Source organism: Giraffa tippelskirchi, chromosome 12 (genome assembly GCF_054371585.1).
Source record: "Giraffa tippelskirchi isolate mGirTip1 chromosome 12, T2T-mGirTip1v1.2.pri, whole genome shotgun sequence".
Classification (NCBI taxonomy): domain Eukaryota; kingdom Metazoa; phylum Chordata; class Mammalia; order Artiodactyla; family Giraffidae; genus Giraffa; species Giraffa tippelskirchi.
The window spans coordinates 141,323,040-141,346,049 of record NC_137286.1 but is presented as its reverse complement, the minus strand read 5'-3'; the positions used below and the strand labels follow the sequence as shown (position 1 = coordinate 141,346,049).

The 23,010-nt window shown below is 38.6% G+C and overlaps 1 protein-coding gene across 2 annotated transcripts in view; it reads right to left on the bottom strand.

Annotated features, from left to right (window-relative positions):
* Window positions 1-23,010, bottom strand: part of ITGBL1 (integrin subunit beta like 1) — a 214,816-nt gene that overhangs the window by 81,228 nt on the left and 110,578 nt on the right. For both annotated transcript variants that reach the window (XM_081552093.1, XM_081552094.1), the window contains one exon: window positions 22,271-22,417. In XM_081552093.1, coding sequence (XP_081408219.1) covers window positions 22,271-22,417 — 147 coding nt within the window. The remainder of the gene's footprint in view (window positions 1-22,270; window positions 22,418-23,010) is intronic.

Here is a 23,010-nt window from a genome sequence, read left to right as displayed (position 1 = left end):
TGCTTGCCACACCCAGAGAAAGCCGGCATGCAGCAACGAAGACCCAGCACAGCCAAAAGTAGACACAATAAATAAGATGAAAACAAGTATGCTGATTTCCCTTTGCATCCTAAATAAAAATTCATCTTCACTAATTTTGTACCTGTAATTTTGAATTTGTTTTATTAAAAGAGACTCCCAAAATGTAGGCCCAGGAAAACTTAGATCTACTTACTCCAGGTAACGATGCACACCCAGTATTAAAATGTAGAAACCGGAAAAAAATTCAGACCATAATATGAAAATCATATAATTGTGTTCATGGGCCATTTAAGTAGAATAATGGATTAAATGAGGAAGTAAAGATGAATGTTACATGTGGTCAAAATCTCTTAATACAGTATACAGCCATTATAAACTGTAAAATCTCATATAACTGCAAAAAGCAGGATATAAAGTTGTGTTTAAAAACTAGTTTCCATTATTTTAAAATGATGCAAGAGGAAAGTCAACATGGAAATTATACACTAGTCAGCTTTTTAGGTTTATGCTGGTAGGTGAAGTACTAGCTGTAAAAGAAATACCTCCTAAGTATTATTCTTTTACTGATTATAAAAGTCTAAAAAAATTCATGGGCCTACATAAGTCGCTCAGAAAAAGATTCTGATGTATTGATTTATATTCTAGTGACTATGCCAAAGAATATTTCCATGTAGCACTGTACTAGTTTTCTTTTATTTTTAAGATTTTTTTGAAGTCTACCACTTCCCTGGTGGCTCAGATTGGTAAAGAATCTGCCTGTAATGCAAGAGACCCAGCTTTGATCCCTGGGTTGGGAACTTCCCCTAGAGAAGGAAATAGCAACATACTCCAGTATTCTTGCCTGGAGAATTCCATGGACAGAGGAGCCTGGCGGGCTACAGTCTGTGGAGTCTCAAAGAGTTGGACACAACTGAGAGACTAACACAACACCATTTTTAAACTCTTTATTGAATCTGTTACAGTATTGCTTCTGCTGCTTATGGTCTGCTTTTTGGCCACCAGGCATGTGGGATTTTAGCTCCCTGATAACCAGGGGTTGAACCCACACCCCTGAATTGGGAGTACGAAGTCTTAACCGTTGGGCCCACGAAGGAAGTCCCTGTAGTAATTTTCTATCACTGCTATAACAAATTTCCACAAACTCTGTGGCTAAACGTGACACAAAACGTACTACCTTACAGTTTCAGAGATCAGAAGTCTAAATGGCTTTCACTAGGCTAAAATAAAGGTGTCAGCAGAACTGAGTCCTCTGGGTACTCTACAGCCAGATAATCCCTTGCCTTTTCAAATTTCAGGAGGCCAGTCACATTCCTTGGCTATGGGTCCCATTCCTCCATCTTCCAAGTCAACAACGAAAAATCAATCCCCACATCACATCCTTCTGATTTTAACTCTTCTGTCTCCTCTTCCCCTTGTGAGAACACTGGGCCAACCCAGATGATTCACTACAATCTCTTGACTGTGTGTACATGTGTGTGTGCTCAGTCATTCAGCTGTGTCCAACTCTTTGCGACCCCATGGACTACAGCCTGTCAAGCTCCTCTGTCCATGGGATTTCCCAGGCAAGAAGACTGGAGTGGGCTGCCATTTCCTTCTCCAGAGTATCTTCCTGGCTCAGGGATCAAACCTGGGTCTCTTGCACCTCCTGCTTTGGCAAGAGGGTTCTTTAACACTGCACCACCTGAGAAGCCCCGTTAGCAATCTTAATTCCATGTGCAACTTTTTCCTCCTTGCCACATAATCTGACATAATCACAGGTTCTAGGGATCAGGACATGACTGTCTCTGGGATTATTCTCTTATTCTCCTACCACAGTTATTCGAATTGCCTAATCAGGTCGTGGTGTCCTTATATTATGAATCTGAAAAATATGCTACATATCAATCTTGCTATGGGAAGATGACTCTACATGTAATCAAAGATTCTCAAGATCAATACATTTTGAAATGCAGTTTAGCCAGTAAACACTGTTTTGTTTGCCCAGAAGGGCTCTTTGAAATCTTTTTTTTTTTGATTGCACAATGGGGCCTGTGGGATCTTAGTTCCCCAACCAGGAATGGAACCCTCAGAGTCTTGGCCTGTCAGGGAAATCCTTCTTTGAAGTCTTAAACTATTACCTATCACCACCCTGGCACTGCTCCTGGGGTGAGCTGAGTTCAATACTCCATCAATTCTCTCTTTGGACGTACATGTATTCGTTTGTTTCTGGTTGAACTAGGATTCTGCCTTCTACATCCAAAGGACTCAGTTAAAATGGAGGTTGTGTAATATTGCTGTGTAATATTGTGTAATCCTTAGCACTATAATTAATGAAAAAGGAATTAAATACATAATCAAGAAAGCTAGACTTTATCAGGACATAAAATCCAAACAACTCATAATATGTCCCAAACTGGGGATCATTCTTCAGTGTGATCCAGCAGAAGTAATGTCATACCTTTTTGTTACTGAGAGTCTTTGATCTAGAGTAAGCATCAACCATGGTCTTATGAACACTTTTGCATATTTATCACCTACATTGAAAAAATAAAAGCCATTATTCTCATTCACATCGTTCCTCTCAGTCCAGTCAGGTTATGGCATAGAAATAAAGGCCTTGGATTCAATCAGAATCGAGCAGCAACATCAAAGTTCAAATAACAGCCACACAAATCATTCCATTAAGGTAACCATTAAGAAGAGTCTGCTTGTCATTTTATATTGCCAATGGAATTAGTTGCATTGAGTAAAGAAATGAATACATGAATGGATACATGTATGATAAACAGTTTTAAGCCCAGGAAGGTAGAGCTTGGTTCATTCAAGATTAATAATCACAGAAGTTATTGCTGCCTCATGACCTCTTTGTCTATCTACTTTACTGTTTCCTCAGGTTATGTGCTCTGCCACACTCCTTGGAATTTTCTTTGATAATTTATCCCTGTCCCTCATAATTCCAAGACTCATATGGACAATAACCGGCTAAAGTTAAAACAATAATAACATGACCGAATGTTGATTGGAAAGAAGTTCACGGACTATCTAAACCTTAGTTTGGAGCCATGGAGGAACTGCGAAACACCAATTATATTTCTTTATTAATTTTTTATATATATTAATAAAATTCAAAAAGAACTTTATTAGCACACAAGTTAAATTTCCTTCTGTTCTTGTTCCTATACTCCTGTTATTTCTAGAATGGCAGGTTACACTCTTCTAAACATTCAGGACTGCAACATTTATTAATCAGAATGAATACCTGTCATGAATAGAGAATAAAACCCAGAGCATTGCAGAAGAAATGTCACTCTGTTCGAAAGGAAACACAGGAATGGAATTTTTCACCCTACTTGAAATTTTATCTGTGTTTCCAATTATCCTAATAAGAAATTTCAGTGATAAATTCTCATGACTCAGAAGAAAATGGTTTTGAGTCTAGTCTATCTTTTCATTCCAAACTCAAATCTTGTGAACGCATTAAAGAAAAAAGCCAAGACAACCTACTGAATGGGAGAAAATACTTGCAAATGATAAGACCGATAAGGGGTTAATATCCCCAATATGTCAACGACTCATACATCAACTCAACATCAAAAAGCAAACAACCCAGTTAAAAAAAGGACAGAAGATCTAAATAGACAGTTTCCCAAAGAATACTTACAAATGGCCAACAAGCACAGGAAAAGATATTCCATATCATTAATCATTAATCATCAGAGAAATACAAACTAAAACCACACTTAGGTATCATCTCACATCAGTCAGAGAGCTATCATTGAAAAGGACCACAAATAACAAATGTTGGCAAGAAAGCAAAGAGAACTCTCATACACTGCTGGTAGGAATGTAAATTTGTACAGCGACCGTGGAAGGCAGTATGGAGGTTTCTCAAAAAACTAAAAATAGAACTATCATATGACCTAGCAATTCAACTGCTGGGTATTTAATCCTAAAAAAAGCAAAAACACTAATTCAAAGAGATTCAAGAACCCCAATTTTCACAACAGCATTATTTACAATTGCCAAGATATGGAATTTACTTATGAATCCATCAACAGATGAACGGATGAAGAAGATGTAGGTGTGTGTGTATTTATGGGCATGTGTGTGTGCATATATATATATGCACACACACATACACATATATACATACATAGAATAGAATACTACTCCGCCATAAAATAAAAAAATGAAAATTTGACATTTGCAACAACAAGGGTGGACTTGGAGAATATTATTCTAAGTGAAATAAGTTAGACAGAGAAAGACAAATGCTATTAATGTATGTTATTTATATGTGGAATCTAAAAAACAAAACTAACTAGTGAGTATAACAAGGAAGAAACAGACTCACAGATATAGAGAACAAACTAGTGGTTACCAGTAGGGAGAGGGAAGGAGGGAGGAACAAGATAGGGGTGGGAGATTAAGAGGTACAAACTACAAACTATTATCTATAAAATAAACAAGCTACAAGGATATGCAGTACAACACAGGGAATATAGCCAACATTTTACAATAACTATAAATGGAATATAACCTTTAAAAATGGTAAATCACTATGTTGTACACCTGAAACTTACACAAATATTGCACATAAACTATACTTCAATAAAGAAAAAAGAAGTCACATCATAAGTTACAAATACAACTGGATATCATCAAGTATTTCTATATTTGATTACTATTTGGATAACTGACAAGTTTAACTATTAAAGCATACAATGTATAGTTAAGGCATATCTAACTCAAAATATGTTTCTTAATAATCCACTGTGACCTCTCTCTAAAAGTGTTTTGGTTTTATGCAGTGGTTTTTAAATCACACCTTTTGTTGATATCATGCAGTTCTTTGAGAACCCAGTAAAAGAAACCATAGGCCCTCTTTTTATAAAAATATAAAAAGGTATGTACAGTTAATTTCCACTATTATATGAGTTACTTATTGCCCTGACACCCAACCATAAACTGCCAGAATTGTGTGAATTTCAGGTTAAGAATCCTGGGATATAGAAGTCTAAGAATCTTTCATTATAATATAAATTAATTCTGGTTGGAAAAACACATCACAGATTAGTTCTCAGAAAGCAACCCGTGAGGGTTGAAAGTCAGTCTAAGGGCTCTGGGCAACTGAGGACCATGGAAGGATAATATTGTGAAAGAGATTCAACCCCAGCATTCACACCCAAAAGCTTTGTAATTACACTGGATCTATTCTAAAATACAGATTCTCACTGCTACCTCAGATATACAAAAACTTGGATGGAGCAATTCCCTGAACAAATATAGCATACTCTTTTATATTTCTGTACCTCCTGATGGGACTTCCTGTTTTGAAAATTCTTTATCCTTTTCTCCAAGAGCATAATTTTCCCATGCCCCCACCCCCCACTGCTTCACTGCTTTTCTACCTTTTCAACAGAGCATCTGGCAAAGACCGCACAGGACAGTAAGTTTTCTGCAACTCTTAAGCACTCCCGAAGGCCCATTTGCTCTGTGGGAAGTAGGACAAAAACAAAAGTGTCCGTCCTTCTGTGGCAGGACTCTACCCATTACACAACTCTGCAGAGCAGTGATTCTAAATGTGGCCACACAGCAAAGTCACCAGTGAGCTTTCAAAATTCCCGACGCCCAGGCCATCACAGATAGATTAAGTCAGGTGGGAGCTCATGTTGGTATTTTTAAAATACTTCTTCAACAAATTCTAAGTCTCCTCTCTGGATTCTCAAAGAACAAAGCCCATCCAACTTTGATCTCTTCCAGAAAACCTTCATTACTTGAGTCTGAATTATGGTATAAATATATATATATATATATATATTTTTTTTTTTTCTGTTTTCTGGCCATTTTCCCTCATCTGGTCCCTTTTCAACACTTAGATCTGGCCAAGTAGAAATCCTTAGAGAGGGTCCCTGACTCCCTTATCTGGAGCTGGCTGCACAGCCCACCTTGGCCTTATTATCTTGACTTCCTTCTCCTTAGTGCTAAGAGAAATTATTTGTTTTCTTTTTTAGACTTCCCTGGTGGCTCAGATGGTAAAGCATCTGCCTACAATGCAGGAGACCTGGGTTCAATCCCTGGGTTGGGAAGATCCCCCTGGAGAAGGAAATGACAACCCACTCCAGTACTCTTGCCTGGAAAAATCCCATGGACGGACGGAGGAGCCTGGTAGGCTACAGTCAGTCCATGGGGTCGCAAAGAGTCAGACACAACTGAACGACTTCACTTCACTTCTCCAACCAAACTGACCACAAGCTCTCTGAGAGCCCTAACACTAGCTGCCTATTTATTATTTTATCCTATACACTTAGACCAGTTCTAGGCACACAGTAGGACCCCAATAAATATAGGTCGAATGTGTGAATGAATTAATGAATGAAGTGAATGAATATTGATCTTATTTTTTCTCTAACATTCTATGGCCTTGAGTTCACCTGTTGTGTCATCTACTTAAACCGCAGCAATCCCTCACAACTGTAGGTTGATTTTCCAGTTATCAAAACAATTTCCTATGCGCCATCTTAATCATTCCTCACAACATGTTAGAGAAAACGGCCATTATAATACAGTTTTCAGAGATAAAACTGACAGTCTGTAAAGTGAAATGAAACTTCCCAGGGGCACACAAACAATGAATGGGATGAGCACAAGCATGCTGTGAGGTTTTCATAGGCCACGTGGCCATCTCTGGAATTCCTGCCCCTGCAGAGGCACATGGCCCCAGGACTGGAAAGTGGCTGATGGGATGAGGCTTCAGATGCTGAGAGGAAGCAGAGCACTGTAGCACCGTATGTGAGCATCTCGACCCAAACCGGAGGTCAATGCCGGTTGAGGGTTTCCCCAGGGATCACACAAGTAATGGGAGGAACACTTGGGAAAGGGGTGAACAAGGTTAATATGTTCCAGCCCTGTTATGCCTTTGTGCAGCCACAAGACTTTAGGCCTCCGACCACACCCAGGACTCTCCTCTACCATAGTCCTTCTGGGTTTCTGTCTTTATGCAACAGAATCATCCAGAATAGTGGATTTAGAGTCGCACATGAATGACACTCCTTGGGTTTTGCCTCTTTATAATTACAGTAAACTACAGTCAAGTGTGTAAGTTCTGCTATCATCTCACTATCAAGACAATGACATGGAAAGAGTCAGCCGCTCAACCGTGTCCGACTCTGTGACTCACAGACGGTAGCCCATCGTCAGGCACCTCTGTCCATGGGATTCTCCAGACAAGAATACTGAAGTGGGTAGCCATTTCCTTCTCCAGGGGATCTTCCGACCCAGGAATCAAACCAGGGTCTCCTGCATTGCAGGCAGATCCTTTACCACCTGAGCCACCAGCACAGCCCACTGGGACTATCACTTAAGTTCAGTTGCTCAGTCATGTCTGACTCTTTGAGACCCCATGGACTGCAGCATGCCAGGCTTCCCTGTCCATCACCAACTCCTGGAGCTTGCTCAAACTCATGTCCATCGAGTCAGTGATGCCATCTAACCATCTCATCCTCCGTCATCCCTTTCTTCTCCTGACCTCAATCTTTCCCAGAATCAGGGTCTTTTCAAATGAGTTGGTTCTGGGCATCAGGTGGCCAGAGTATAGGAGCTTCAGCTTCAGCTTCAGCATCAGTCCTTCCATTGAATATTCAAGACTGATTTCCTTTTAGGATTGACTGGTTCGATCTCCTCACAGTCCAAGGGAATCTCAAGGTTCTTCTCCAACACCACAGTTCAAAAGGATCAATTCCTCGATGCTCAGCTTGCTTTATGGTCCAACTCTCACATCCACACATGACTATTGGAAAAACCATAGCTTTGCCTATACTGACCTTTGTTGGTAAAGTAATCTCTCTTCTTTTTAATATGCTGTCTAGATTTGTCATAGCTTTTCTTCCAAGGAGAAAGTGTCTTTTAATTTCATGGCTGCAGTCAGCATCTGCAGTGATTTTGAAGCCTAAGAAAATGAAGTCTCTCACTGTTTCCATTGTTTCCCCATCTATGTGCCATGAAGTGATGGGACTGGATGCCATGATCTTAGTTTTTGGAATGTTGAGTCTTAAAGCCAGCTTTTCATTCTCCTTTTTCACTTTGATCAAGAGGTTCTTTAGTTCCTCTTCACTTTCTGCCATAAGAGTGGTGTCATCTGCATATCTCAGATTATTGATATTTCTCCTGACAATCTTGATTCCAGCTTGTGTTTCATCCAGCTCAGCATTTCGCATGATGTACTCTGCATATACGTTAAATAAGCAAGGTGACAATATACAGTTTTGACATATACCTTTCTAAATTTGGAACCAGTCTGTTGTTCCATGTCTGGTTCTAACTGTTGCTTCTTGACTTGCATACAGATTTCTCAGGAGGCAGGTAGGGTGGTCTGGTATTCTCATCTTTTTAAGAATTTTCAGTTTGTTGTGATCCATACAGTCAAAGGCTTTGCCATAGTCAATGAAGCAGAAGTAGATATTTTTCTGGAATTCTCTCGCTTTTTCTATGATCCAACGGATGTTGGCAATTTGATCTCTGGTTCCTTTGCTTTTTCTACATCCAGATTGAACATCTGGAAGTTCTCGGTTCATGTACTGTTGAAGCCTAGCTTGGGAATTTTCAGCATTACTTTGCTAGTATGTGAGATAAGTGCAATGTGCGGTAGTTTGAACATTCTTTGGCATTGCCTTACTTTGGGATTGAAATGAAAACTGACCTTTTCCAGTCCTGTGGCCAATCCTGAGTTTTCCAAATTTGCTGGCATATTGTGACTATAGTTCAATATAATTCATTATGTGCAGACTTCTAGCAAATTCATCAAGTGAAGCTGTGTAAGAGAACTTTCTAGTCACTGTAGACTCTGTTATCTGCTGCCATTTTTTTTTTTTTTTTACATTTCTTTTAAGCTCCTTTAGTTGGCTATTGTGCAATATAGGGCCACAGGAAAAACTCCAGACAAAGGAATGCTAGAAAATGATTTGATGTCCTTGTAAAGAATGTTATATATGACCTCAAATATCTGCAGTTTCATTCTTGGGACAATTCAAACTTTAAACAGCTCATGACAGTGCTATGCCAGACCATTTGGTACAATTTAAAATATCCACATGGCATGGATATTTTGAGCAGCAAAGAGGCCAAGATTACTGAGAAACTTAAATAGGAAGCCAAAGAATCTTGTCTTTCTTCCTTTATCCAAATAAAAGGCAACACATGAGAAATAAATATTTATGAAGAACCAAAATCTCATCCATCTTAACTGTTACAGTCCAAATGAAAGGATGGCTTAACTGAAGAATATATGAGTCTGTACCCAAAACAGTCACTTGGAAGAAAGCAAAGTCTAGAAAACAGCATAGTGAGTCACTTGATTCTTCTGAAGAGTACTCAGCTGTCAGGTTAGTGATGCAAAACCAGAGAAAGTCTGTGAAGAAGGTGAGTCATAAATGAAACCCATGGGACCATGAGAGCAAGTAGAATCTAAGGATCCAAATGAGTCAGAATACAGACTCAAATGCACTTGCTGCAGAGAGAAGTGAAGGAGAGGAAAAACAGCCTGAAGAAGTGAAGTTCAAAGTCACCAGTAAGGTAGCCCCAGTGACTTGCCAGATCATATAGCTGTCTACTAGCAGAACCCAGATTCAGTCTAGAGTCTTTCGGCCCAAACAAATAACCCCACTTCCTTGCCTCACTGCAATACTGTGTCCTTTTGCCATTTAAAACAGGCAAGTATATGTACATATACCTGGTAGAGATAATGGGACCCTCAAAATACCAATCCAACCACTAAACTGTTGTCATTTCACTGCTTTGCTAATATGAATGACTCTTAAAACAGTCACTGTAGAACTGTGTCTTCACCTATTCCATTAGATAAGTAAACACGACTGGAGGCAAAGGAAAGAGGAAGAAAGCCACATGAAAGGATGCTAACATACTTGCTCATGTATAAGAAGGTTATATCTTGGTCACTTTAGTTACACTTAACTTAGTATTTTAGCAAGGATGCATTGCAGAAGGCACTGAGCAAGGTTAACCTACCACTTCTACGGCAACATTTAAGTGTGTGTGTGCTCAGTCATGTCCAACTCTTTGCGACCTCATGGACTGTAACCTGCCGGCTCCTCTGACTATGGGATTCTCCAGGCAGGAATACTGGACTGGGTTGCCGTTTCCTCCTTCAGTGGATCGTCCCTACCTGAGGATCAAACCTGCATATCCTTCACTGCAGGTGATTCTTTACCACTGAGTCATCGGGGGGAAGCCCTATACCTGGTAAAATGATCAATAAATATTACATTTATTAAATTTGATAAGCAATATCGCTAATGAAAGTACGATGCATAAGATGTCAGTATGCTCTAGGATGATTATACGTTGAACATGCTACTTTCTGTTGAATATAATATTTGCATGCAAAGAGACAACACATTGGAAAAGACCCTGATGCTGGGAAAGATTGAAGGCAGGAGGAGAAGAGGACGAGATGGTTGGATGGCATCAACGACTCAATGGACATGAGTTTGAGTAAGCCCCAGGAGATGGTGAAGAACAGGGAAACCTGGTGTGCTGCAGTCCGTGGGGTCGCAAAGAGTCACGCGACTGAGCAATATAATATGTGCCTCTATATTCATCATGGAAAGCTAACACAATAACAAGTCATATAATTTTTAATGACATCTTATGTATCCAAGAAAGGAATTATAGAGTTTTGATCATCTACATGACCCTAAAACCTAGACATAATAATGATACTCTGCCTCATTGATTTTTCTATTAAAAAGAAAGTGTATAGAATGTGTAGTTCTGTGAAGATTACTGCTGATAACCAGAAGAGACTGTTCCCCAGTAAATGTATCTGGTCTGCTTGTTTATATTGAATAAAATCAGCTAAATAACCACTAGAGCCCCACACTATATCCTACACAGTGGGCTTAATGTTTTAATAGAAATAAATAATTATAGTAACAAAATTGTCATAGTTGTCACACATTTCATTTTAAGGTCACTTAAAGAAATCAGGATTGATTCATGTCCAATATTCTATTTTCATTTCGAATAGATTTTGACAATATTTGTTGCAGTCTTTACTGGGAACTTTCCTTAGCCAGGAAATTTCGCCAGTTTTCAATTTACTGCATAAAAGTTATGCAAAATGTAATAAAAATTGTCCATTTATTTGGATCGATTTCTATCTTTGACAAAATGTTCTGTTGCCGGAGACAAACCATTTAAGCAAGATCGCTGACTGAAACACACACACAAAATATTCACTTTGTCTGGGGAGTGATACAGTTTTCTGGACTATGGATTTGAAAATCCTCAGGTTATCCGAAAAAAAATACAACATTTATTATTTTCCATTGAATTACTTTGTACCGTCTTTTTTAAAAGATTAGACAAAATTATTAAATTCAGCTTCTGAATTTCTTTTCCTTTCTGCTCTGCTGAATATTAAAATAGCAAGAGGAAAGGCACGATGAAATAAAGAAGAGGAACAGAGATAATTATTTGCCTGCTGGAAAGGAGAATTCCTACTGAGTCATCGTACATGAGATCTTCTTTCCTTGGCTTGCTTCCATTATATTTAGCAATTTCCTTCAATGTACACAAATTATGCCTGTAGTTTAGTAAATGCTGCTTCTTCATAGGATTGAGAGATTAAATATCAAATTTAATATGGATTGTCCAGAAAAACACCAATCTGCAGGTGCACAAGGCACCTGCATCTTTGGTTTACTCATGAAGGTAGAAAATGTCCCAACACATCATGAAACCATGAAGAATGATGGAGGCACTATATTTAGTTCTCCCACAATCCCAGTCTTTTTCTCTCTATATAATTTTTTAAATAAGTTGTGTGTGTGCATGCACATACAGTCAAATCCACCTCTTTGTGGCCCCATGGACTGTAGCCTGCCAGGCTTCTCTGTCCATGGGATTTCTCAGGCAAGAATACTGGAGCAGGTTGCCATTTCCTTGTCCAGAGGATCTTCCAGATCCAGGGATCGAACCTGTGTCTCTTGCGTCTCCTGCATCGGCAGGTGGATTCTTTACCACTGTGCCACCCTGGAAGCCCTAACAAAGTCACAATAGCATTTACATTGCTGAGGTTTTGTGAAATGTGGAACACATATACAGTTTAAGTCATTCCAATAAGTATTTTCTGAGTACAAAGGAAGCAAATAGCAAACAGGCTTTTTCTCTTCCTAGATACTACTTTTCTATTCTGGGCCATTCCATGATTTTAGAGCACACACAAAAGCCATAAAAGAGACACTGAAAATTTAAGGTGTTCTCAGAGATCTGTGGGAGACACCCTGGGGATCCAAAGACTGATGTCTCATCATTTAATGTCTATAATATGACAAAATATAGACTTCTGCTTCTGGCATGATTTCCCAATTCACTGATATTATCCCCATTTGGTGCATCACTGAAAGTAGGATGATTCCTTCTGGAAAAGGAAGAGTAAAGAAGCTTATTTTACAGGATCATTTCTGCGTCTTCTTTGGCTGGGGTGCTCAGCAACTATGTTTGAAAGGTCATAATTCAGTGTATGACTGTTCCAGGGTTCTCAAGCTCTGACAGACGCAGGGGATCGATCAAACTGAATACATAGTAGAGAGTAAATATGAATCCCACTCTCCTTCTCAAAGTTGTTGTTGTTAAGTCCCTAAGTCATGTCCGACTCTTTTCAGCCCCATGGACTGCAGCACACCAGGATTCCCTGTCCTCCATTAACTTCCAGGGTTTGCTCAAATTCACGTCCACTGCATCAGCAATGCTGTCTAACCATCTCCTCTGACCCAAACAATTGCGCTGATGTGGGGATCGGACCCCTGCTTCAGTGCCCCCACCTGCCGAGGGCAGGTCCACTCCTACTAACACTCCTGTTTCTCTCCCTAGTTCCTTTGTACTACTGAGTTTTGCATGGTTCTATGTATTCATTTCCAGTGCAGGTACTCCTGCCCACTCTCAGCTGATGTTCTGAAAGCACTTCTGTGTCTGAAGGTGTATTCCTGATGTATTCGTGGAGAGAGATGTCCTCCACATCCACCTACTCCTCTGCCATCTCATTTCTCTTGAACCGTCTCATTCCTGCTGCCCCTTCTCCTTTCGCCTTCAGTCTTTCCTTGAATCAGGGCCTTTTCCAGTAAGTCGGCTCTTCGCATCAGGTGGCCGAAGTATTGGAATTTCAACTTCAGCATCAGTCCTTCCAATGAATAGTCAGGGTTGATTTCCTTTAGGATTGATTGGCTAACAGTCCTTGTTATCCAAGGGGCTCGCAAGAGTCTTCTCTAGCACCACCATTTGGAAGCATTGGTTTTTTTTTCGGTGCTCAGCCTTCTTTATGATCCAACTCTCACATCCATACATAACTACTGGAAAAATCATAGCTTTGACTATACACACCTTTGTCGGCAAAGTGTACTCAAAGTACTACTCAAAGGAGATACTGGGTTCTCTTGTCTATACATTTCCCACTTCACTTAACTTATAATAAGATATCTAATTAGGCCTCTGGGAATTTTAAAAATACAATCAAAATCACACTAGGTGGTGCAGTACTTAAAATGTTTGGAGAGCTATCCTCTTAACAATTTTTTCAGTTCACAAAACCACACAAAAAAGTTAAAATTGTTAGGTATCCAATCTACGTTGTATAGGAGATCTCCAGATCTTATTTACCTTGTATAAATAAAACTTATGCCCACTGAAAAAAAACTTCCCTATTTCTTCCTCCCCCTCCACTGGCGACCACCATTCTATTTTCTGCTTCTGTTAGTTTGACTATGTTAGATATTGCTTGTGCTAAGCATTACTACGTACACACACACAGGAAAAGGACACAAGGACATTTAATGAATATATTTATCACATTGACTGTGCTGATGGCATCACAGGTATATGCACACATCCAAATTAATTAAATTATATACATTAAATATGTGCAATTTTTTGTTTTTTTATATCCATATCTCAATAAAGCTGATAAAAAATTTATTAAAAAAATTAAAAGACCCTCCTACCTCCAAAAATTGACAATAATTTTTTAGAGGACTTCCAACTTAAAATTTTTTTTCTATTTCGAATAACAATTGTATCTCTCTATATATAAATAAGAAAAATGACAGTTATAAAAAATTATGTAGAGTAAAACACACAGGTTAAAAAAATGCATGCATCACAAAAAGCTTCTCTGATTGATCAAAGCAAGAAAAGGTGTGTTTTGTCAATAAAAAGAAGAGATAAATGATAGCTTAAATTGAAAAATCTCCAGATGGTGTGAATTTGGCATGCTATCCTTCTTTCAAATTATGTTCCTAGGTGAGGAAACTGAACCAACTTGCTTAATTCATTAATTAAGGTATACTAATTGATAAAAATGAGGACATGGTTCCTCTTTTCTAGAAGCTACAATATTGAATAATTAGCTTCCATTTGTCATTCTTCTCCCACTTCACACCTCCCCTTGTGGGGGTGTATGGGTATGTGTGTTGAAGGGCCAAAACATATGCAATGTCTCTTAGAACAAGTCTGATGAAAGGAAACCAAAGGGCACAGAGGACAGAAAAAAAAGCACAGGGACCGCAGGACCAAACAAAACAATGACTTAGACCCAAGGACAAATGATGATCAAAGAAGGCAAATACTGCAAACACAAGCTTCTGAATATTAATGCCTGCAGATAAATCATTTGTTTTGATGATTATAGAAGTCAATAAAAGGAGTTTGATAAATGGTAAAAGTTTAAACACAAACAGAAAATACACCAAGGAAAGCTAACTAATTATTTAAATTGTCACTACTGGTAGGCGGAGGGAAACCCTCTTCCACTCCTGATACAATTATTCTAGAGACTATAAATTGTTTGGGAAAGTTTATTAAGAAGTTATAATATATTTTTATTCATTTAACTGTTTTCAATCCACATCCACTCCTTCATGGATCACAGCCTTGTCATGACGAAGTGGCCTGTGTAACTCAAGGGATCCATGAACCACACCATGCAGGGTCACCCAAGATGGACCAGTCATAGTGTAGAGTTCTATGGTCCACTGGAGAATGAAATGGAACCCACTCCAGTATTCTTGCCTCAAGAATCCCATGAACAGTATGAAAAGGCAAAAGATATGACACCAGAAGTTAAGTCCTCCAGGTCAGAAGGTGTCCAATATGCTACTGTGGAAGAGCAGAAGGCAATAATAACTCCAGAAAGAATGAAGAGGCAACACTCAGTTGTGTATATGTCTGGTGGTGAAAATAAAGTTCTATCTATAAAGAATGATATTGCCTAAGAATCTGGAATGTTATGTCCATTAATCAAGGTAAATTGGATGTGATCAAGCAGGAGATGGCAAGATTGAACATTGACATCTTAGGAATCAGTGAGTTAAAATGAACAGGAATGGGCAAATTTGATTCAGATGACCAGTATATTTACTACTGTGGGCAAGAATCCCTTAGAAGAAATGCAGTAGTCCTCATAGTCAACAAAAGAATCTGAAATGCAGTACTTGGGTGCAATTTCAAAAATGACAGAATGATCTCGGTTTGTTTCAAAATATGTACTTTGCATCATAGGGGATTGGAATGCAAAAGTAGGAAGTCAAGAGATACTCAGAATGACAGGTAAGTTTGGGCATTAGAGTACAAAATGAAGCAGGGCAAAGGCTAACACAGTTTTGTCAAGAAAAAATGGATGTCATAACAAATATCTTTTTCCAACAACCCAGGAGATGACTCTACACATGGACATCAGCAGATGGTCGATATAAAAATCAGACTGATTGTATTCTTTGCAGTTGAAGATGGAGAAGTTTTATACGTTCAGCAAAAACAAGATGTAGAGCTGACTGTGCTTCCAATCATGAGCTCCTTATTGCAAAATTCAGGCTTAAATTGAAAACAGTAGGAAAAATCACTAGACCATTCAGGCATGACCTAAATCAAATACCTTATGATTAAAAAGTGGAAGTGATGAATAGATTCAAGAGATCAGATCTGATAGAGTGCCTGAAGAACTATGGACAGAGATCTATAACACTGTACAGGAGTCAGTGACCAAAACCACCCCCAAGAAAAAGAAATGCAAGAAAGCAAAGTGGTTGTTTGAGGAGGCCTTACAAAAAGGTGAGGAAGAGGAGAAGCAAAAGGCTAGGGAAAAAGGGAAAGATACACCCAAGTGAGTTCCAGAAAATAGGAAGGAGAGATAAGAAGGCCATCTTAAAAGAACAGTGCAAAGAAACAGAGGAAAACAATAGAATGGGAAAGACTAGAGATCTCTTCAAGAAAATTGGAGGTTTCAAGGGAATATTTCATGCAAGAATGGGCATGATAAAGGTCAGAAATGGTAAGGACCTAACATAAAAAGTGAAAATGAAAGTTGCTCAGTCATGTCTAACTCTTTGCGACCCCATGGACTCTATAGTCCATGGAATTCTCCAAGCCAGAACACTGGAGTGGGTAGCTGTTCCCTTCTCCAGGGGGTCTTCCCAACCCAGGAATCAAACCCAGGTCTCCCACATTGCAGGTGGATTCTTTACCAGTTGACTCACAAGGAAAGACAGCAAAAGAGATTAAGAAGAGGTGGCAAGAATACACAGAAGAACTATACAAAAAAGGTCTTAATCACCTGGAATCACAATGGTATGGCTACTCACCTAGAGTCAGACATCCTGGAGTGTAAAGTCAAGTGGGCCTTAGGAAGCCTTACTATGAACAAAGCTAGTGGAGGTGATGGAACTCCAGCTGAGCTATTTTAAATCCTAAAAACGATGCTGTTAAAGTGTTGCACTCAATATGTAAGCAAATTTAGAAAACTCAGCAGTAGTCACAGGACTGGAAAAGGTCAGTATTCATTCCAATCTCAAAGGAGGGCAATATCAAGGAAGGTTCAAACTACCATGCAATTGCACTTATTTCACATGCTAGCAAGGTTATGCTCAAAATCCTTCAAGCTAAGCTTCATTAGCACTGTGAACTAAGAACTTCCAGATGTACAAGCTGGCTTTTGAAAAGGCAGAGGAATCAGAGATCAAATTTCCAGCACTGCTTGAAACATGGAGAAAGCAAGAAAATTCTAGAACAACATCTACTTCTTCTTCATTGACTATGCTAAAGCCTTACTGTGTTAATCACAACAAACTGGAAAATTCTTAAAGACGTGGGAATACCAGACCATCTTACCTGTCTCCTGAGAAACCTGTATATGTGGATCAAGAAGCAACAGGTAGAACCAGACATGAAACAATGGACTGGTTCCAAACCAGGAAAGAAGTAAGACAAGACTGTAAATTGTCACTCTGCTTATTTAACTTATATACAAAGGACATCATAAGAAATCCTGGGCTAGATGAATCATAAGCTGGAATCAAGACTGCTGAGAGAAATATCAACAACCTCAGACATGCAGATGATACCACTCTAATGGCAGAAAATGAAGAGGAACTAAAGAATCCCTTGAAGACAGTGAAAGAGGAGAGTGAAAAGCTGGCTTGAAACTCAACATTTGAAAAACAAAGACCATGGCATCCAGTCCCATCACTTCATGGCAAATAGAAGGGGGAAAAGCGGAATCAGTGACCTATTTTATCTTCTTGGGCTCCAAAACCACTGCAGACAGTGACTGCAGCCATGAAGTTAAAAGATGCTTGCTCCTTGGAAGGAAAGCTATGACAAACTTAGACAGCATATTAAAAAGCAGAGAAATCACTTTGCTGACAAAGGTTCATATAGTCAAAGCTATGATTTTTCCAATAGTTGTGTATGGATGGATGTGAGAGTTGGACCATAAAGAAGGCTGGGAAAACTGATGATGATGATGAGCCGAAAAACTGATGCTTTTCAATTGTGATGCTCGAGAAGACTCTCAAGAGTCCCTTGGACAGAAAGGAGATCAAACCAGTCAGTCCTAAAGGAAATCAACTCTGAATATATATTGAAAGGAATGATGCTGAAGCTGAAACTCCAATATTTTGGCCACCTGATGTGAAGAGCCGACTTACTGGAAAAGACCCTGCACCTGGGAAAGATTGAAGGCAAAAGGAGAAGGGGGCAGCAGAGGATGAGATGGTTAAACAGCATCATGGACTCAATGGACATGAGTTTGAGCAAGCTCTGGGAGATAGTGGAGGACAGAGGAGTCTGGCCTGCTGCTGTCCATGGGGTTGCAGAGTCAGACGTGACTGAGCCACTGAATAACAACAACAACAACAACAACAAATCCACAGCTAAGAGTAATACTTAGGGTTTATGTAAATATTCTGCTATAAGTATAAATTGTGACATTTATCACTTGAATAAAATAAGAGACAATTGAGAGTTCTAATAAAAGCTGCTGCTGTTGTTAAGTCACTTCAGTTTAGAGGGTTGATTAAATTATTTTGCTATGGATACAACCATATTATGGAATGCTATGCAGCCATATCAATAATTTTGCAGGAGAATATTTATAACAGGAAAATATATTCACTGAAAATTGTTCAGGAAATTGTTATAAGAACACATTAACAAATTAGAATGTTAGTAAATTATCTTAAATGACAGCTCTTGCATCAAAGGGCCTGGATTTAAATTTCTATGAAAACTTGTATCTCCTGCACCTACTAGGTAAGATGACAGATTGTTCCAGTCTCTTCTTTTGTGAAAAGTAGAAGAATTATAATTCTTCCTACCTCATTGTGTTTTGGGAATATTAAAAAAGATAGTGCATTCAATGCTGTTAGCATTTTATTGTGCCCATAAATGCTATTGATATTAACAGAATAATATAAATATATCACTTATAAAATATACATATATTTATGTTTGATTTTGCCATACCATGGAGCATATGGGGTCTTAGTTCCCCAACCAGAGATTGAACCCATGTCCCTTGCAGTGGAAGCATGGATTTCTAACTGCTGGACTGCCAGAGAAGTCCCTATTTATGCTGATTTAGATACTCAGACTGATATGATATATTCAATACACACACAGTAATAAACCTCAACTTTTTTATACCTATCTCTTTGGATTTAAGTGAGATTTGTGTTGCTTTTGCTAGCTTGTTTGTGTTGCTTTGGCTGCATTCCCTAATTCTGCATGCAGAAGAGAGTATGATCAGGAGTTCTGTGGCCTAACACACAACCCCAACATCTCAGCCACTTGAAACAACAAAGGTTTATTTCTCACTGTGTTACAGACCTTTGGTGGGTCAGCAGACATCTCCTTATTTAGAGACTTAGACTAATGATCAGCCACCATCTCAAACACTGCAAATCTCCATGCCAGGGAACACGACAGCATGATAATCTCTCACTGCCTCTGCATCCTCCGCTTGGAAGTGATAACATCCCTTTTGCTCATATTTTCTGGCCAAAGCCAGACACATACCCAGGAGAACCTCAATAACAATAAAAGTGTATTTTTAACCAAGAAGAGTTGAAAACTGATGTGTAGACATCACCTGTGTCCGTGTACTCAGTCATGTCCAACTCTTCTGCATTTGGAGCGGAACATTGATAGGAGAATCGAGAAAGTTGCACTCCACCCCCCAACCCCAGGAGCAGAAATTAGGATGAATCACTGGATATCCACACTGATTCCAGGAGAATCATCTAACTAAATGAAGGAACAGAAATCAAGAAATCACAGGATTAACCAAGAATTTAAGACATCCTCTAAATTATTCCCTTGCCTTTAAGACATAATGATCACACTTAGTCATCACTGGCACAAGCAAGTAATCTAATTTAATTCTATCAGGAGAATTGCTTTTTTTTTTTCCTTTGGCCCCAGCTGGTGAGCTGCTGAGGCTCTCCGGCTGGAGAACCGATGGGCCTTGTAATTGCTTTCTTCACTCATGTAACCACAGCTGCAGTTGTCATTCATAAACTGCAAAACTAATCCTCTGGAAGTTTCTATCTTGGCCATTTGCTTTAAAACCTCCAGTGCCCATGAGTTTGCAGATGTAGCCCTATGAAAAACGAAGTCTCTGACCATTGGTCCGAGCGCTGGCTGCCTGACATAAATCCTTGGTCTTCATTCTCAAAATTCTTACATTTTGGTACAGCTCCCTGGAAAACCACTTCACTCATCAATATCTCTGTTTCCTTGTGAGGAACCTAGAGAAGCTTACAATCAGTAAAGAGCATCAAAAGGCTTGAATGAATTACAAAAAAATAAAAATAAAATTCTCTACACATTAACACCTTTTTGGTACAATAAACTTTAAATATACACTAGTCCTGAAAATTAGGAACTAAATAAAGACTCTTCAGAAAGGTAGGAGACAAATATGTTTGTCAGAGTTTATTAAACATTGATATATGAAGTCCATAAATAATGCTCTTGCGCTAACATCATATAAAAATTCAAGACAAATGGAAAATCTTGGCAGATATATATATACACATACATATATACACACACTTAAAATCATTTTCTATGTTTAAGATATTTTATATGCTTTTCTTATTTTTCTATTATATAGCTTACTATTCTTAGCAATAAATGAAAAACAATAGTTCAAGAAAAACTGATTTTTAAGTCTTTGTTATTTAAAGAGCATAATAGGCTTGCTGAAGCACTAGAATCACAATATTTTACTAATGCTGGTGTAACAGTGGTTCCTGTCTCGGGTTATTAGTGAAGGATGGGGCAAATCAGAAATGCTTCTGAAATTAAAAACTCCTTCTACCCATATTTTATCCTCTTTCTTATAATCAGTAGGGATAAGTATCAGAGTACAGGAAAATAGTATGTTACAAATAATCTTGGAGACTTGGGAGGGTTTTCTACCCATCCGTCAAAAAAATGATAGTAGAGAAAAAGATGACATCTGATAATAAATAACAGTGGGGATGTGGAGAAATTGGAAGCTTCATACACTTCTGAAGGAAAACTAAAATAGTATAGTCACTTTAAAGCCAGTGTTACAGTACGTCAAGAACCTAAACAGAGAGCTCCATATGACACAGCAATTCCACTCACAGGCAGATATCCAAGAGAAATGAAAAAAAAGACCAAAAATTCTCTGCACAAAACTTGTATATAAATATTCATAGAGCTGTATTCATGATGGCCAAAAAGTATACACAACTCAAACGTTGATTGACAGATGAGTGGATGAACAAATATGGTATATCCATACCGATGAATATTATGCAGCCATAAAATGAAGTGCTGACACATTACATTGCTGAAAACATTAAGCTAAGTGAGAAAAGTCAGAAGCAAAAGAACACATTTCATGTTTAGATGCAATATCCAGATCAGGCAAAAGTACAGAGACAGGAAGAAGATTAATGGTTTCCAGGGGCTGCGTGGAGAGAATACGGATGAGTGACTGGGCAGGAGTACCAAGTTTCTTTTTGTGGTGATGAAAATGTTTTGGAACAAGTCAGTGGTGAAGGTCAGATAATTCTATGAATACAGTAAAAAAAAAAAAACCTCTAACTTGTATACTTCATAAGTATAAATTTTTTGACATTTGAATTCTGTCTCAAAAATTCATTTAAAAAATAGCCCTGCAACATAAAATTAATTTTTTTAATTTATTTAATTGGAGGCTAATTACTTTACAATATTGTGGTGGTTCTGATCTAACGTACACATAAGGGAAATCTTTCTCCTTTTCCTCTTCCATGAATAAAATTTGTAATAACTTCAATTACCAGTTCCTCCAAAAGCATATTGCACATTAACTTTGCCATTTTCCCCTGAGAGGTGAAATTGTATTTCTTATTTTGATAAATCCAAAACAATGAAACCAGCTTTCCCCTAGATGAATCTTTCCTTTTCCTCCAATTTGTACTGATCTGGTACCAAGAAAACACCTGAGGCTACATATCTTCCAAGATGAGGAAAGCTTATTCCAAGCTGTCTGTTTATACGATGCTTTCTCAAAAACCAACAGGACAATTCAATAGGATGTTATTAAGTTTCAGAAATGTCAGTGGACAATTAGATGGTTTTATTGAGAAAGCTCTGAGCAAATATCCAAACCTTTTTTTTTCTTCTTTTAATGCAGCATTGAACTAGATGGAAATCGAACAAATCTCAAGTAGACTGAGTGAGTGAGTGAGTGTGTGTGTGTGTAGGTGTGACAGAGAGGAAGAAAGAAAGAGATTATAGTTCTCCATATTTTCACTCGTGGATACTGGAGTCATTATTCTGAAAACGCAAATTTTTCCTCATTCAGGAATCTCAGCTACCTTTTAAATAAGATATGTGTGAACTGAATTCATTTGACTCACAGGATTAGAGGTGGTGAGTGGCAAGGCCTGAGACCCTCACTTACCCCTTCCCGAGCATGGCAGAGTGGCGCTTCCTTGGCACTTTCTGATGCTCTCCTCCGTTGACAGCGGGCAGGAACGCGGGTGTTCACACTTCTTCCCATGCCAGCCCACTTTGCAGTCACATCTTCCACAGTTACACTGCCCATGACCTTCACAATGAGAGGAAGAGTACATATGTATATTAGTGTATGTAAAAATGTATTATATATACACACATACACATGTATATGAGAAAAATACACTGAAGTCAGAATTGGTTTTCAAACAATGAGTGTCACAAAGAAGTCAAGATCTCCATCAGCTCCGCACAAAACATTAAGGCAAAAGTCCATTTTTCAACAATGGTCTTAAATAGCCGAGCTGTATTGATTGATCATGAAGGGTAAAGAAAAGCAACAACTCCAGATCAGATAAACAGGGTCGGAGGGATATCAACTTGAATCTATCAAAGTCCAAGTGCATGAGATTGAATTAGCCTGCTGGGGCCCAAATGGAGGGTTTAATGGATCTGGCGATTAATTCACATGGAGGAGAGCCATAGGAAGTGAAAAGTGATTTGTTTTTGAAACAGGGTCTCAGCTCCTGGAGTCTCCCAGACTTTATTTTCATGACCTTTTTACTACCCACAACCCTTGAAGACTAATTTCATACGCACAAAAGAGGTCAGGAAAGAAATTAATTTCTTTACACACGGACACAGAGCCTGCAAAAAAAACTGTGATAAGTGGTGATATGGTATAGC